This window comes from Onychostoma macrolepis, chromosome 22 (genome assembly GCF_012432095.1).
Source record: "Onychostoma macrolepis isolate SWU-2019 chromosome 22, ASM1243209v1, whole genome shotgun sequence".
Taxonomy (NCBI): Eukaryota; Metazoa; Chordata; class Actinopteri; order Cypriniformes; family Cyprinidae; genus Onychostoma; species Onychostoma macrolepis.
In genome coordinates this window covers 33,595,540-33,613,904 of record NC_081176.1, presented here as the reverse complement: position 1 = coordinate 33,613,904, position 18,365 = coordinate 33,595,540, and the positions used below count along the sequence as shown (strand labels likewise).

General features: G+C 36.7%; 1 protein-coding gene across 3 annotated transcripts in view; it reads left to right on the top strand.

Annotated features, from left to right (window-relative positions):
• Positions 1 to 18,365, top strand: part of wwtr1 (WW domain containing transcription regulator 1) — a 52,204-nt gene that overhangs the window by 21,227 nt on the left and 12,612 nt on the right. For 2 of the 3 annotated variants that reach the window (XM_058760263.1, XM_058760262.1), the window contains exons 2-3: positions 10,866 to 11,005; positions 14,469 to 14,570. In XM_058760263.1, coding sequence (XP_058616246.1) covers positions 10,866 to 11,005; positions 14,469 to 14,570 — 242 coding nt within the window. The remainder of the gene's footprint in view (positions 1 to 10,865; positions 11,006 to 14,468; positions 14,571 to 18,365) is intronic. The other variant, XM_058760264.1, reaches the window with a different exon arrangement.

Genomic DNA, 18,365 nt, shown 5'->3' with positions numbered 1-18,365 from the left:
ACATACATACACACACACACACACACACACACAGTAGTCAACATTTGAAGTGGATCAAAACCTTTCATCAAAGTTATCCTAAAACCTAAAGCCAAAATGTGTTCTTGTCTTAGGACAACTTTGATTAACTTTTTTGATCCACTTCAAATGCTGACTGCTGTATATACACACAGTATATATATATATATATATATATATATAAAACACTATTGTTTTCTACGTATATACTTGATCATTTGGCTCTCTAAACATTCGTGTGACTGAACAGAGCCAGTAAATCCCTGCCAGGTCTAAAGTTAGCGCACCCAATAGCAGCTGCAGGGCCGTTGACTCCCACACTCACGGGCCAGTTGTCCGAACCAGTAACACGACAAGCCGCCCAAAGTCCTTCACAACAGCTGAGGAAGATCTGATGTGGGACTGCTTCAGTTTTCCACTAGCTGAATAAGTATTTTTGGAGTCTGTTTCCACACAAACACGGCAGCTATTTAGCGTGGACTGTCCCTTGCCTTTGGATCCAATGGGTCATGTTGGCGCTTGAGACTTTGTGATGTTCGAATCCTATTTTCGAGAAACAAAGTGTTTCAAATGTTTGACTGTGAGTTTTAGTTTTAGGGTAGTAACTAAACTACCTAACTAACTGACTGTTTTTTAAACAGGTTTTTTGAGTGCGTCAGATGAAAACATCATCCCACCCTAAACTCACACCTATGATTGAGGGTGGCTGATGCTCAAACCACACAGACACATTGTTTACAACTCTAATAATACCGTAAAGCTGCTTTGACACAATCTGTATTGTTAAAAGCGCTATATAAATAAAGGTGACTTGACTTTTGGGAAATCAACTAGCAGATATACTCATATGTCAAGGTGCTAGGAAACAATTGGTTAATACTCTCTGTGTTTTTGTGGCAAATAAATACTGCACTGAATGTACAAAATAAATATAAATAAATATTAGTATTATAATAATACATATTATCTATTCCTTCAATATAGAGTGATATTGACCCCAAAACTCCACACAAATAGCTTCAGTGCACTTTATTTCAGTAATTACCCATTAATTATCACTTTATTACATGACTGTTTCGAAAACTTGATTGTGCTTGGTTAATTGGTTTATTTATTTATTTTTTTTAAAGTGGAAGCTTTAAGATAGTATATCATTAAAAATAATATTTCATGTTGATGTAACATGTAATAACTAGGGATGCACCGATACCACTTTTTCCAGTACTCGCCCGATACCGATACTTTTATTTTTGCCACTTGGCGATACCAAATACCGATATTTCATTGCATTTGTAAATTTTTCAAATAATTTTTCAAATATTTTGGTACAGAAACCAAATGAGTATGTATAATGTTGGTTAACTTCATTTATCAAATAGATACAGTCAAACCAAAATTTATTCAGACACCTTCAACATTTCTCACATTATCACAGTTTATTCGCTCAGAGATCTCAGAGTTAAATTGTGTCAGAACAAATTCAGCTTGATAATGTCAGATAACTTTGATAGAAAGGTATGTGATGGATTACAATCAACCAAAAATTATTCAGACAGCTGTTAGTATGACAATATTTACACAACTATCAATACTTTGTCAGGCCACCCTTAGCCTTAATGACAACCTGTAGTCTCCTGGGCATGTCAACCAGGTTCATGCAAACCTGAACTTCAATTTTTCCCCCAGACTCGGTCTGATGAATTTTTTGCTTCCAAATTTGTATCAGTTTTATTGGTAGTCCACTGTATGAAGAATTTTTGGGTATAATATGCCACAGTTTACTTTATTTTGCTATCCTCATTTACATAAATGAACTATAGTGTCCTGCACCCACTAATAAAAAATATCAAAAATTATATTTGGCACATTAAAATGTATTTTACAAGTTTTTGTTACTTTCACTGTTCTTTTTTTTTTTTTTTTTTTCCATCTTTAATTTAATAGCATTAGAGCTGCTCCATTGCAGCGGTTTAGTACTGTAATCAGGCGTTTTGCTGTAATAATGCAGGGAACCACTCGTTATAAATCTCCTAACTGTGATATTTTCAGAAATAGAAGTTTTCCATCTGAAGCATGCTGCGATTTATATTCCAAAACCACTCATATAATGCAGAAACTCTCATGAAACAAGCAAAACACGCGCAACGCACGCACGTATTTGTACTGGTGCAGAATGAGAGGGACAAGTACAGTACAGCCAAGCGCATAGAAAGTCGTGTATGCTTAAGGTTGAAAATAAATTATGTTTATAGAGAATGCCCCTATAAATTGTCTTATATTTACGATTTAGTTTTAATCCAAAAGATGCGTGCTAAGTGAGCGAACATCAATAAAGATCACACAACAGAAGTTTGTGCGCTCTCTCTCTCTCTCTCTCTCTCCCTCCCTCCGTACCATTACGTAAATTGTGCATTGTTTTACTTACTTGTTTTTGACATATCCGACCGAACTACAAACTTTCCAGTGATGTCTGTGAGAAAGGGATATTCACTCGACAAGCTCGCACATCTGCACCGCCGCGCGCTCAATCGACTCAGCGTGCTTTGCTTATCAGCTCGCACACATCAGCTATACAGACATTAATACTGTTTAACATTATTCACTGGATACATCTGCTTCGTAGACATTCTTAATCTCTAACTCCATTCTGCTGTCTGTTGTTCTGTTGTCGTTGTTTCTTTGTCTGAATATGGCACTTATCACATGCTGTGTGGTATCGGCGCTTGGTATCAGGGCATTTTAACGAGTACGAGTACAGGAGCTCAGTATCGGTCCCGATACCGATATACAAGTATCCCTAGTAATCCCAGTATCCCTAGTAATAACTGTGTAATAAACATGTAATAGCAACTACTTTTCAGATTGCAAAAGAGATCTTACTGTCTGATGCATTTTAGATAAGATATTGTCCCTCTTAACTCTTTCCCCACCAGTGTTTTTGAAAAAAAGTTGTCAGCCACCGCCAGCATTTTTGAGGATTTTCACTAAAATTTAATGGCCCCCAGAATATTTTGTCTGGACATGCAATACATCAAAATAACTTTTAAACAAAATAAAATCTGTTTTATTCTAGCTTCAATCATTCTTTTTTTTTTTTTATCAACACTTGAGGTAGGTAGGTAGGCTTCATAAAAAAGAAAGGGGAAAATCGCATTTTTATCAAATACTACATCTGGATCATATTCAGTACTATTATCAAAGCAAAGATGCAGTAGATGGCCTCCAATAGCACTCCTAAAGCTTGCACAGTCCTTTAGCACTTCCTGGATCGCCATTTCACTCGGTAGCATTAGGCAGTTTTCATTTATATGCTGTTTATTGTTGATGATCGCATTATTTTTCATATGCATATGCTTGCATATGAGAGCACTCGTTTCTGTGTCTTCCTAATTTGTGTTTTTGATCAGCACATTCTAGACTCATCCAAGGGATGTGTAATAGCGCCCCCCGAGCGTACAACAGCGTGAACACGGAAACCCAGAAAATTCTGTTTTTGGCTCGGAAAGAGTTAAATAGCTTTTATAAACACAGCGTATTTAGCATAGACTGTCTCTTGCCTTTTGATCCAATGGCTCATGTTAGTGCTTGATACTTTGTGATATTCGAATCCTATTTTTGTGAAACAAATAAATATTTGATTGAGAGTTTTTAGTGTTAAGGCAGTAACTAACTAAATCTAGTGACGCTACTAACAAAGTTAGTTATTTCTAAGCATCACATAATGGAATTGAAAAAAACAATGACTGTTAAAATAGGTTTCTTAAGCGTCACGCCATCTGCTGTCAGATGAAAAACTTGATTCTGCTTGGTCGATCACCAGGCTAATAGTCTAATTGGAAACTTTAAGATAATTTATAGGTAAAAATTAGCATGTAATAAGTGTGTAATAAATGTGTAATAGCTAAATACTGCTCAGATTGCAAAAAAAAAAAAAAATGCATTTAAAAGTTATGCATTTTAAAAGATACTGCCCCTCTTAAATAGATTTACTTTCATTTTTACAGTATATAATAATCATTAACTTTCTACTTCTACTGTTTTGTGTATATTTATTATGTATATATAAATACACACACATGCATGCATATATTTTGAAAATATTTACATGTACTTACATGTCTATATTTATATTCATATAATTTATATTATAAATAAATATATTTAATATATAAACATAACATATTTTTTCTGGAAGATATGCATGTGTATGTATTTATATATACATAATAAATATACACAGTACACATATATATATATTATGTAAACAAAAACTTTTATTTTGGATGCGATCAATCGCTTAACAGCACTAATTTATTTTGAATTTGAATTTATTAATTGATCAATTTTACAACATAAACACTGTTTATGAAACTGAAGTTTCTTTGAAACAATCTGTATCCAGTCTATCTATAAATCACTACGTAATTAAGTGTGCCAAGTCGCTCAACTGTAGTTGAACTGCTTGTAGCTTCACAAACCATTTGAGAGTAGCAGGTTTTGGTCACACTGTCCTCACTGCTGACCAGGCCTGCAAACACAAGCCACGACTTGCCCCGTTTCCACAGAAGATGTCAGGGTGCAGCGGCAGTAATCTGGATGACTATAATTAGTAGCGCATTCCATTTCCTGCGCGCCCCTCCCTCACATTTTCACATTCAATTGAATACTTCTGATTCCGCAATATCCAGCTGGTGTCCTTCAACAATCCCTGCCGTCTAAATCTGACCTCTGGCGATCCGTCTTTCGGACAGGCCCTCCGTCACCGATTTCTTTTCTCTTCTGAGGAGGAGTCGCCTTTGTGCTGGATGTGCAGGAATTCCCCGGTAACCCGAGCTCAGAGTAATTGGGAAAGTGGATCCTTTTCTTTTGTTCCTGTTTTCAATTAGCACAGCTGGGTGTAGAGAGTCCCAGAGCCATGCTGGGCTGCTGTCACCCTACGGACGGGGTGGTTTTCAGTGGGGAGGATGTCCCTGAGTCAGCCCAGACCCGACCACAGTTACCATCCGCCCTGTTTTAGCATCAGTTCTTGAATGAAATGACCTTTGAGATGCTTTTCAGAATTTTGTGGAGAAGAAAAACTCTCTTTCAAAGCTTTTTGATTCTGGTTTGCATAAAAAAAGTTAAAACAATGCATCAAAATTACTTTTTTTGTAACTGTTATTGTAACTGTACTGTAACTATTATTCCATTATAACTGTAAGGAAAGGTCTTATTCAAGTCAAAATCAAAAGAAAAAAGATTTTGCTAAATAAAAATAACTAATTCGGTTATCAAATAAATGCAACATGCAAACATATGTATGTACAGCAGGGTTCCTCAAATCTTTCCCTGAAGGGCCAATCTGCTGCAGAGTTTAGCTCCAACCCTGATCAAACTCACCTACCTGTGTTTTTCTGATGATCTTGAAGACTCTGATTAGCATGTTCAGGTGTGTTTGATTAGGGTTAGAGCTAAACTCTGCAGGAGGCCAGATTTGAGGATGCCTGATGTACAGTGTGTGTGTGTGTGTGTGTGTATATATATATATATATATATATATATATATGTGTGTGTGTGTGTGTGTGTGTGTGTGTGTGTATACGTATGTTACATTTAATGTAACATACGATACACACACACACACATACGTATATATATATATATATACGTATGTGTGTGTGTGTGTGTGTATACGTATGTTACATTTAATGTTCCCTCCTGGTGGAATGACCTGCCCAACTCAATCCGAGCAGCTGAGTCCTTAGCCATCTTCAACAAATGGCTAATAACACATGTCTTCCATCTTTATTTGACCCTCTAACTCTAGCACTCTCTGTTCTAATTCTATCTGATCTATTTGTTGACTTGACCCTCTAACACTTACACTTTCTATTCGTTTTCTAACTGCTGTTTTTTTGTTTTTAAATATATATATATATAAAACTTGCTAGGCTAACCGAGACTTGTCATAGCACTTGTATATTATTGCTATGTAGAATAATAGTAAAATATTAGACTAAAATTTTAATTATTGACTTACACCTATATTATTTCTAACAAGAGTCAACACTCATCTCTGAGGTGGGTAAAAATCGTATAGATGTCTAACACAGATTGTTTTCCTAAGTAAGTGTGTGTTGCTTGTGTGCCATCGTGTGTGTGTGTGTGTGTGTGTATGTGTGCCAGCTCCGTCTGGAGTGTGTTGCAATCTCTATGGCTACAGACAGACACACATTCCTGGAGTTTTCTTGCTGGACTCTGAACACGCTTGCGGGTGAAAGGTGCCTTCAGATGCGTCTGCTGTGCCACTGCCTGCTCTATAATTAGAACAACATACGAGATGGATCTGGGTAGAGTTTGATACTTTTTCAAACAGGAAATATCAAACAGCTATTTTTTGTAATTAATAGGCTTTAGTTGCATCACAGCCATGATTTGCTGCTTTCTAGTCAGTTGAAAGTGGTATTGGGGGAGGGACATTCTCTTTTTAGCATCTGATTTGACAAAATCTGTTGTTTAACATGAGTCATCAATATTTTTGCTTTATTTTCGTGGAAAAGAAAGACTGTAAATTTCAAATGTACTGTATATATATGTGCCGAAACTGATTTTCTTTCAGTTTTTGTGAGAGTAGACTAGAATACAGATACATTCTAAAACAAACACACATTGTGTTGAAGCCACAATTAAATAAATTGCATTTAAAATTAAAGTCATTTATAGAATGCGCTCTGCAGGCAACACACAGGCTACCAGGTGATGATTTTAAATGGCGAATGAGAGATTCACTCACTTCTGTGCTGTAAGCGTGTTTGTTGACATGAATTTGCCCCACGACAAGCGCTGGGACTGTATTGGAGTGTGTGTGTGTGTGTTATTTTCCACAGCTAGCACGCTAACAGGAAGAGCGGGAAGCTCAGCTCAGAGGTGTTGTGTCCATCTGGCTACTGTGAGTGTTGTTTCAGCCTGTGTGTCACCTCTAATCCACCACCAAGCCATTGTTTCTTTGAGATGTGTGTGTGTTTCCTCTGCAAACAGCATGTGGCTTGTACCCAAACATGGCCGTGCGAGACCCAAGCGTCAGCCCCCTGTGCCTCCTAATCTCTGCTTTAGTTTTCCAAACCAGTGCAGAAACTCATTTCTGAAAAACTATAAACCCCACCTTTTAGCCCTATACTGGATACGGAAAAGTAAAAAACGGGGGCTCGTCCGGGTTCTTAGTATTGGTAAAGTAATGGGTTTTGATTTGGTTATGTTAGTGTAATTGATTATGTTAATTATCTTAATAGACTTTTTAATATTGCGGTTTTAAATGAAGAAATGAAAGTACTGTACCATAAGAGGACAACAAGATTTTTGAATTCATCTTTAGAAATGTAAGAGTCTGATTTACTATGTAGACCTGGGGTTCTCAACTTTAGCCATTAAATTCCACTTTTCTGCAGAACCTTGATCAAACTTACCTGCCTGCACCTTTCTAATAATTCTGAAGACTTTGATTACCTTGTTCAGGTGTGTTTGAGTAGAGTTGGATCTAAACTCTGCAGGAAAGTGGATCTCGAGTGCCAGAGTTGAGAATCACTGAAGTAGACATAAAATCATGTCTCAAAAACTTTCCTTTCCAAACAACTTACAACCATGAGCTCATTGACATAGGACCGCCCACTTTTACTTGTGGCAACATCACAAGTAAACTGAGATTTGCATAAAAAGCTTTTTATTAGTTGTCACTTATTAAGCACTCACTGAAAGGGTCAGAGAGAGGCTGGAAAATGGTCAAAAGAAAAGTACAGCTGTTTTTTTTTTTTAACAGAACCTTGACTAACATTATAAGAGAGAAAAATATAATGTTGTAAAAGTGATAAATATGACCCTTTAAGCAGACAAAAAATGCCATGCCTGTGCCACTATGCCACTAGCCCTGATAATTCTACAAAGCAAAATTGTGCCACTGGCTAATTGTTGTTTGCTTTAACATTAGGCTGCTAAACAGCTGCTCCACTGCACGTATTGGCTTTAACGTATGGGAAGATGGGCCTCAAATTTAAGGGGCCCAACCCACAGGTGCAGGACAGCTGCCCCACCCAGAACCCAAAGACCCCCGAGGGCCCGTTCCTTCTCTCCCCTGTCAGACCTTCGTAAATCTAAACCACTCAGACTGCTAGCATCCTGACTGTGTTAATTAACCCCACTGTTGATGTATTTCACAAAGCTGGAGTCTCTTAAACCACAACTTTAGAAACCGATGGTCAGGTTTACAGCGTGACCAAAAAACATTTTATTTTAGCAATATTATTTTTTTAAGATCTTATGAAGAAATACAGAATTCTTGGAAATTTAACCAGTAAAAAATTAGAAACAGTTTATTAAAGATACAGAATAATAGTTTCTCAAAACAAACACCGGGGGGTCTGCTGTCAGGGCAGCACGTTGAGACATGGCTTCCTGTTCTGCCACTGTGCAGGCCTGAGATCAGCAGGAAATAGATAATCTTCACAGCGGAGCGTGAATAGTTTGAGTGAGTCACTCTCTGATTGAGGCATTTGTGTATTTTGTGACTCATTTGGTCACTAACAGCCATATGATTGTCTGTTCGGACCAGTTTGTGTACAAACAAGCAGGTGAAGTTTAGTGTCATATATTTTCGTTTAAAACTTAAAAATAGTTTGGTTAGAATTAAGGTGAATTTTTGATTGTTGACTCTACACAATTTACACTCTTAAAAATAAAGGTGCTTAAAAGGTTCTTCATAGTGATGCCATAGAAGAACCATTTTTAGTTCCACAAAGATCCATTCCGTCAAAGGTTCTTTAAAGAACCATCTCTTTCTTATCCTTTTATAATCTGAAGAATCTTCTTTCGCCACAAAGAGCCTTTTGTGAAACAGAAAGGTTATTCAGATGTTAAAGGTTCTTAATGGAACCATTTATACAAAAAGGTTATTCTATGGCATCATGAAGCACCTTTGTTTTAAGAGTGTATGTACTATTTTAAGCTTGTCAAAAATGGTTCAAATTGGTCATGCAAATTCGCCGCATTAACAAATAGAAATCTGCTTGGTTTGAAAATAACTCTTGTGTAAGTAGAGCTTCATGCATCACTATTCAATTGACAATGGAACATTGACCTTTTTTGGCTCAAAATTTCACCACATTTAATACACTAATAAAACTGCACCCTGATAAAATAAATCCAAAATTTAAAAGCTTTACTCCAATTTTACTCCCAACGTGTCACAATATGATGTGTCGATCTTCTATTGGTCACGCGTATTCATATAATATTAATTAGCAGGACTTAGTTTGCCCAACTTTCATATGAAGTTGAATGGGAAACTTAGCATGAGATTGTGTATAGATGGAAATCAATGGAACGAAAAATGACCACCCCTTTAGCTTTGCAGGTGATCGACTGGAAATAAAATAACTCTACTAGCAACCAAATTTTGGAGCTTAACTAGTGGTTTTACAAGGCTTGCATTTATTCATCATTACCGTATCCTGAAGTCCTGCAGATCTATTTTCCAGCAGAGTTCAGTTCCGGCTCTAGTGAAACTCACCTGAACCTGCTCATCAAGATTGAAAATGTCAGACAAGGTTTGAGACTAATCTCAAGCGGAAGTCATTTCTCCAGGAGCAGGTTTGAGCACCCCTGAACTAAGCCCACCTGATAATGAAAGCAATGCTAAACTGGTTTACTGACTGAGGGACACTGAGATTGTCATGTAGCAACCGCCAGTCTGACGCTCGTGGCCTTGCATGAAAAAATGCAGAGAAGCCAGAATTTCACGTAGCTGAAGTTTTGAAGGGTTCACTCAAGGTGGAGGAGTGGAGAGGATGAGAGTGAACTGTCGATGACACCACAGCCTGAAAACACCAGTACATCTGTTACTTGATTCACGATCTGCAGTGATTGTTCATTCTGGACTTTTAGAGCTCTGTGGTTAGAACTGCAGGTCGAAAGGTTGTGTTGAGTCCAGAAATGGCTTGAGTTGAATGATTTAAGGCAGAATCTTGCATCGTAAAATGAATATATATATATATATATATATAATGTGTGTGTATATATATATATATATATATATATATATATATATTTATTTATTTATTTATTTTATTTTATTTTATTTTATTTTTTGCAAAACTTTTGAGTTCCCCCTAATAAGTTTGCTCACAAAACCTTTGTGTTTACTGAAGCAACGTTGCATTTATTTCTGCTCAAAATGTTTGTAGGTAAATTTATGGTGAATAGAGGGCGATTTCAGATACAGTCACAGTCTAATGACACTTATTAACTGCTTTAAGTTTTGGTGGGTTCCTATGAATTCTTATTTTTGTGAATACATTTTTCTGTTTAAACCCACTAAGGGTTAAGTTTAGGGGTTGTCCTTCATGCTTAGTTTTTTTTTTTTCAAAAAAATTAATTTTATCAGACAAATTCATATGAAAATGGCAACTCATAAAACAGTTAAAATCTAGTTTGTTTTCTAAAATTTAATTTTTTTTGGGAACCTTTGCGAAAGAAAAGAAAAGCAAAAGCATTGATATAATTGATTCTTCCCATCTCATTTTTTTCCATCACCATGTCATTTCCGTAGTGCTTCCCCAACGCTGACGCCATTGTAGTTAGACATGGCCAAGAAATCTAAATGTGTCCTCTGAGAGACAGTTGGGTTTTAAATGGGTTTTGGAGTAAAGGGTTGGTGTCAGGCTGTGTCCAATGTGCAAAATCACCATTGTTTTCCTAGAATTCAAGAAAAACAAGTTCTGATTTGCTTGACCTAAAGAAATACAGGTTTTCTTTGAAACAGTGTGAATACTCTTCTGCAGAGTGTTTAATGTGAACATGTTGTTTTCGTTCTTGTGCAGTCACATTGAGAAGATCACCACATGGCATGACCCCAGGAAGACCATGACACCCTCGGTGACCCAGATGGGTCTGCACAATCAAGCCTCCAACAACGGCAACATACAGCAGCGCTCCATGGCCCTCTCTCAACCCAACCTCGGTGAGTGTGAAAGCCATCCCTCCCAGCAGTCCACATTCCCCATTACTCATGAAAACACACATGCTCTCTTGAGCTGTTTTCAATCAGCTGGAAAGGAGCTGAAGGTGCTTTGCTACAAGTGCTTGCCCTGTGTAACTCCAATGCTCAACGGCCCGTGACATTCACACAGACATCTAATATCACACCTCTGATGTGGAATTGGGATGAACTTCATGAAGTTTAATAAAAGTACAGTAGTTGACTTCATGCATTTTAGCATGCTAAAATAGTTATTTTCTTTTGTATTTAGATGTGTGTGCTAAGGGTTAGAGATTTAAACAAACTCCTATAGTCTTAAACCCACACCATTTGTGCAACACACATGATCCACTAAAAACACCATTTACTCTTATTTAGTGCACTATTTGAAGGCAACAGCCATTTGTAGTGGTGTCCCAAACCATAGTGAGCATAACTGAGTGCACCACAGTAATGAGTGTTCAACCGATATACTGTACACTCAGTGGATACCAATGCACTGTGTGGGTCACTTCAAATAAATAACCCCATCTCAACAGAAAACTGCGCCCACAGGCCTTTCGGTGCAATCAAATTAAATATCCAAATTCACAAATTCTGAATTCAAGTTGATTATATTAGTAGAGTATTGTAAGGAATAGTAAATGAATGTATTGGGGCCGATTTCAAAAAGCCACAGTCTCATGGCAGTTATTAGCTACATTTGCTACGTTTTACTGAATTAGTATAAATTTGTACATTTGTATGTTTTTGTACAATCTGTTTATGCCAAACTGAGTGTTAGGTTTAGGGATGGACTGACATGCTTAAGTGTTTTTCTAAAAAACTTATATTTTTGTACAAATCAAATCATACGAATTCATACGAAACCGCGTAAAATAGTTACGTTTTCTCATAAGATTAGGTTGCATTCAGAATGTACTGTATTTGAATCTAGTATGTGTTTTTAAGGAATCGTTAACATTTACTTAAAAAAATTGTCTGTTTTGTATTATTTTAGGCTAGGTACCTTAAAAAAAAAAAATTGTTTTAGACTAAGTAACAAAGTGTTTCATTTAGTAATTTCTTAAAAGTATGTGTATATGACATGAAGTTTATCTGCCATTTCTGTATAACAGCACATGGAGCAGTCTGTCTGTTGATCAGAGGCCCTGAATGAGGTTTAAATGGTATTTCTGAAGGGGCCAAATGCTGATTTAATGAAAAGAGCCTCCCAGCCAGCAGATCTGAAGGCTTTTAAAGCTGTATTCGATTTGTTGACTGTCATACATGAGTTGACTGTAGCATGTTTTGCGTGTTGCTTGCTCTTGTCCCGTGACACGGGCCGCCTCTCTTACTCTGTCAGTACCTTAAATGATTTCCAAATGTGCTTTCTTTGTTTAGCTTTTTTCTTCCCAAATCCTGATTTGTGATGAAATGGAAAAAAAGGTGTGCCTCTGCTTTGTTGGCAGCCGAGAAACAGATTCCTGCGAAGGGGGGGATGGAGGGATGAGAACAAGACGAAAGAGTTTGGAGGGAGAAATATTCCTTCCAGCACTGCATACAGTAGACGGAAACTATCTCAGCATATAGAGTTACATACTATGAAGTTTGAGATGTTGGCTCCATTCACAGGAAGTAAAGATATTTAACAAAAACTCCTAACTGTTTCCTTTTTACCTTGTTGTAAATAATAGCAAATAAGATGCAACTTTTCCTTTTCGATATGAGGGTATCACACATCATGACTAGGGAGGAAGCAGCGGTGATAATGTCTCACTGTGCTTGTGTGGATGTGAATAAAGCTGCTCAGCCTGAAATAATGATGTGTGTTTAAGCCAACCTGCTACACTCGTTCAAACGGCTGCTTTTCTGTAAACTCAACCACTCATTTCTCTGGTGCACGATCTTCCGGTGACTCAACCGCTCAGGGTTTTTTTTTTTGACATGGCCGTGTCATCCATTTTGGCTCACATGGAACTAGTACAAGTTCAACAGACGTATAATAGAAAGCCGTGACTCAGATCCTGTGCCTACAATCCCACAATTCCTTGTGCTTCCTCTGTCCCTGGATGGAGGATTTTTTTTTCAGCCTCTAGGAACTTGAGAGGCAACAGATTTCCTGTATTCTTAGTTTAGACCAGCTTGAGCCTTCACCTGTTGTGTGTTCGCAGTAATTCACGGTGGGGCCCCCCTCAAAACTTAGGGATTATGGGTAATTGACACTCTAATGCAGGAGTTCATTATTAGAACAATACAGTTTTGTTGAATGCTTTCCATAGCTTTTTTCCCCCTCGCTTACAACAACAATTGCCGTATTGCATCACACTCTAGAGTTTTAAAGGCAGCTGCGACTGCTTTTTTTAGCTTGTAAGAAATTGAGCCCAGTATGAATGTGTCATCTGGTCAGTGATGAGATACTAATTTTTTTATTGTATTAAAACTTACAAAATGCATTTCATTCATACAATGACATAATATATATTTATCTTATATGATGAAGGTGTTTTGAATTTCTGAATACAATTTCAATTTAATCTAATTTTAATTGAATTGGAGGCTGTTGTCCTCCAAAACAAGTTCATATGGTCTAGCATGCAGAAACATCCAAAAACAAACAAACAAAAAAACTTTAAATTATGTCATAAAGAGGTCTCTTATGATATCAGATCATTTTTTCTTTTTTATGACAAGGCAAGGATAGTTAAGGTTGCAAAATGTGTCATGTGGTACAACTCCGCAGTAACTTTTTTTTTTATTAGAAACTATTGATTATTCAATATTATTTCATTATAATAAGAAAACTTGTTGTCTTGAAAAATATTAAGAAATTTTATTAGAATTACGATTAAGATTTGAGTACTATGTCTTCAGTGTGTAAGGAAAATGTTTTTTGCTTTTTTTTTTACTAGATGGTTGCACCACATGACATTATAAAAAAAAAGTTATTAAATTTAAACTTTTCTTGTAAATTGTATAAATATTTTCACAACTGTATGAATCCAAACTGGATTTTATTAATTTAGATTTAATTGAATTTATTTATATTATATTATATAATATTGAATATTGCTTTGTGACTCTGGTTACATGAACTGAAAAGAAAAGTCATTTTGGTAATTACATTTTGATAAAAGATTAATCTCACACAAACTACCAAACTGTCAGAACAAATCCACATAAATTGAACTTTTAGGGGTATGACAGCTTGTTACTGGGGCAGTAGCTTTAAAACTTTAAAAGGTGCATTTTAGTAATATACACCCTTAAGATATTACTATGTACCTTTTAGTGGTAAATAAAGTATAAAGTTGTCCCTTTAAGGGTACCTCTTAAAGTGTCATTTTTGCACATTTAAGAAGACCAAAAAGTAGCGCAGTAAATAAAGCACACTTCTCTGGTCATCACTCTGGAGTGTGGGTCTGGCTGCTGGCTGATCTCTAGCTGTTGTACTGTTGCCGAACAGGACAGTTGCCCGAGGGTTGGGAGCAGGCCGTCACCCCTCAGGGAGAAACATACTTCATTGACCACAAAACCCAAAGCACCTCATGGCTGGACCCGCGGGTGGGTGAGTACTCCCTTCTAGTGTTCCTGGAGTCCAATCAGCCCAGTCGCTTGATATAATGATGTAAATTGTCCACCTCCCACTCCAATCCCACAATCTCATTCCTGATAATTTGACCCGTTTCCCACACTGCCACTAATCTGAACATGCAATATGATGAAATGGCATGAGGGTGTTGCTCTAGTGCTGTGACTAGCATGTGTCTGCACTGAAGGCGAAATGATCCAGAGATGATTTGCAATACATGCTAATACCTCTTGTTTGTAATTGTCTGTTGGCCTGATCAGTGATAATTTTACTTATAAAAACTTATCAATCCTTGACAGTAGGGGTGGGCAATAAACCGGTAGACACGATTAACTGGTAGAAATTTGTCAATTGGTAGAGATTTTCAACTATCGTGGCTACACGTTCAAGATGATGTTGTAGCTGTGCTATGTGGTCACGAAAACTTATCATTTGCATGTGTTTTTAAGCATTGCGGTTTAAAAATAAGTGATTTTAAGCCATTGAAACACAATCAGCAGCGCAAGAGAACTCATTTCTCTATATGCGTGCTGTCTGAGAGACATGCACATGAAGACACTGCTCATAGAGCGCGGGAGAATTGAACAGATTTATTTTTGCCGCTTTATAGGCCTTGAACACTTAAAAGCACACATGCATGTGCCAAAATGCCCATCTTTGCAAGTATCCTCACAAACACAGTAATTTAGGCCTTCAGTGAAAGCGAACAGCTGAGAAAGAAAATGCATTTGTAACAGTATATTGGATCCAGGCAGCTCTTAAAGTGATAGCAGTCTAATATTCCTGATGTCTGTCATTCATGCTAATTAAACAACAAAAGAGAGAAAATCTCTCGCTGCTCTTGACTAAATCTTTTTTTTTTTTGCATGTACCGTTTCTTATTTATTTGTTCTACTGTAGTTGTTGTTTTTTTTTTGTCCTATTGCTTGTAATTAATTTCTAATTCTTATTTAATCGTTGACCGTTTACTTGTCTTCAGTGAGCTTGTTTTTTTTTTTTTTTTTTTTTTTTAGTTTAGGCTATATCGTTTTTTTTTAATGTGTTTTTTGTTTTTGTTTTTTGTGAAATTGACACTATTGACAATAATTATGAAATTTCTATGGTATCAAAAATTTTGATATAAAGACTTTTATTCTTTAAAGAAAAAAATAACTATACTGTGAAATATATAGTTATCGTGAAATAAAATGACTCATATCGTGATATAAGAGTGTGATCATATCGCCCACCCCTACTTGAGAGACATTAGCATGACCATTTTCAAGGACAATGAAAATTCTGTCATCATTTACTCAACCTCATGTGGTTCCTGTATGACTTTTAATTCTTCTGTGAAACACAGTCAAAGATATTTTGAAGAACTGTTTTCATCCATACAGTGAAAGTCAATGGCGTCCAAAACACTGGAATGCATTGATTTTCATTGTATGGGCAAAAGTGACAAATTAAAAAAAAGAAAGTCATACAAGTTTGGAATGGCATGAGGGTTTGTAAACGTGGACTGAATTTTGATTTTCCAAAAGATACTAAAGATATTTGTGTTGTTGCCGGTGACTAATAACATATAAGTCTGATCCAATTAAGTGAAATTGATTTTTTTTTTTTTTGTGTGTGTGTGTGTGTGTGTGAAATCTTTAAAATGGTTGACTGAAGCATGTGAAATGTTTCTCTACAGAAAAATGAATGCTAAGACTACTCCTAATTTGTATGCTATCTATCCTATGTATTGTAGTATAACAGAACAAAACTGGTGCATCCCATAATAGTGCACTGAAAAACTATAAGAGTTGTCTGGATGGTGTACTACTTTTGGTGGATTTTTCAGTGTACACTGACCAGTCCTTAATGTGTTATAACTTTAGTTTGACATCTAGGGCGGATCATTGACATTGAGTTTCAATCTGTTTTGTTTATAATAGTGGACATTAGTTGCTGTCATGATATTAGATTTTCACTACATGATAATCATGGCCAAAATAACTTTTTACAAAATAACAAAAAACAAAATTATCGCAATTTTTTTTTTAAATTTTATGTTTTATGATGAGTGCAATAGGTGCAATAACAATACCTACTATGTTGGAGTGTCAACCAGATCACTTGTGTTTATTTACAATATTATTATATTATATATTAGTATTATATTATCACAGTTATCGTGAATACCAGTATACAACACACCTAGTGGACAGAAAGTTGAGTCACATGTAAAATAGTGCATATCCTCTGCTGTCTTTGTGAGAAGGTATTTAGATTTTCACCATAAAACGCACAAGTAAATGTAAGTGGAGCGAGATACAGTATGAGGTCTGCTAGCCAACGCTTTGATTATGAGCTCTTGTTGGGACAGGATGTCCTGTAATGTCTCACAGATTTTTGGGACTGGACATTTTCCTTTCCTTTTTTCCTGTCATTTTTGCTGACCCTGCTGGACAGCTGATGCCGTTTCTGGGAAATCAATGAAACAAGAAGCTCTTTGTTGGTGTGGCTTTAGCAACTCAATCGACTCGATCTCTCTCTCTCTCCTTCACGAACCTTGTCTGCTGCGCATGTGTTTTCTATCATGGCGGGTATTGTGACACTCAGATGTCAGGGGGGCCAAAGGCTGGGAAGCCAGAGTGTGTCCGGCTGAAGCTGTTCACATCTGGACCAGCAGCACACACTGGAATAGATCGTAACCGAGAGTCAGTGTTGCTTCCCACCTGTTGGACTGTGTTGAACTTAGACAGTGAACGTCATGAACTTTGACCTCTGAATGAACGGCATTTAAAAGTGAATCTCATGGAACCCCAAAAACATGTCCAGGTCATATTTAGCCTAAAAAAAATCAACCAAAAGGTTTTGGGCTTTTCTTGGGACCATTAATATGTGCACTGAGACAACAAATAATGGATAAGTTTGTGATTTTTGCAACACAAGTGATGCCAAACAGAATTGCAACAGTAATTCAGTTTTATACAAAGTGTTTTAACAGAATTTACTGAGAAATTAAAATTCTGTCGTTGTCTACTCACCTTGCTAGTTCATCTTTGAAACACAAATGATGAAACCTGAGAGATTTGTGTCATTCCACTGTAAGTCCATTCCACCAAAACATTCAAGCTTTAAAAAGTTAACAAAGACATTAAAAGCCAAGTCTTCTGAATATAATGAACATCAACGCATATCTATAGAGCACACCAAATATGGTAAATAGAAACACAACTTTAAACGCTTGACACGCGGGAACAAACCTCACTGGTTCTTCTGCATCAAGAAAGCACATTTTGGTAGAATGGACTTTCAGTGAACAGAAATCTGTCAGATTTCAAAATATCTTCATTTGTGTTTCGAGGATGAACGAAAGTCTTCTATGTTTAGAATTACGTGACGGTGAGCAATTGATGACAATTTGCATGCTTGAGGGAACTAACCCTTGAATTGTCATGGAAAATAATATCACAATGCAGAATATCTTATTGGTAGTAAAAATGGTTGATGACTTCAGTGACAGAAGTGAGATCTGAACTAGCGAATGTCTCCTCTTCATCTTACCATATAAGGCCATCTTTGCTTCACCTCAACTGCTCGGTTGCCAAATCCTCCACCCCATCCATAAAACTGATCCTTTGAAGATCTTTTTGATGTGAATAAATGTTTGCACATCTTATAAAGAAAGCAAACCGTGATAATCCTCAGCTCCTGCCTGGTTATGATTGTGGAGTTTAGTAGAGTTGAGTTGCTGGCTTCTTTACGTGATGCAGATTTGTTTCGTTTTGAGTGATAATACAT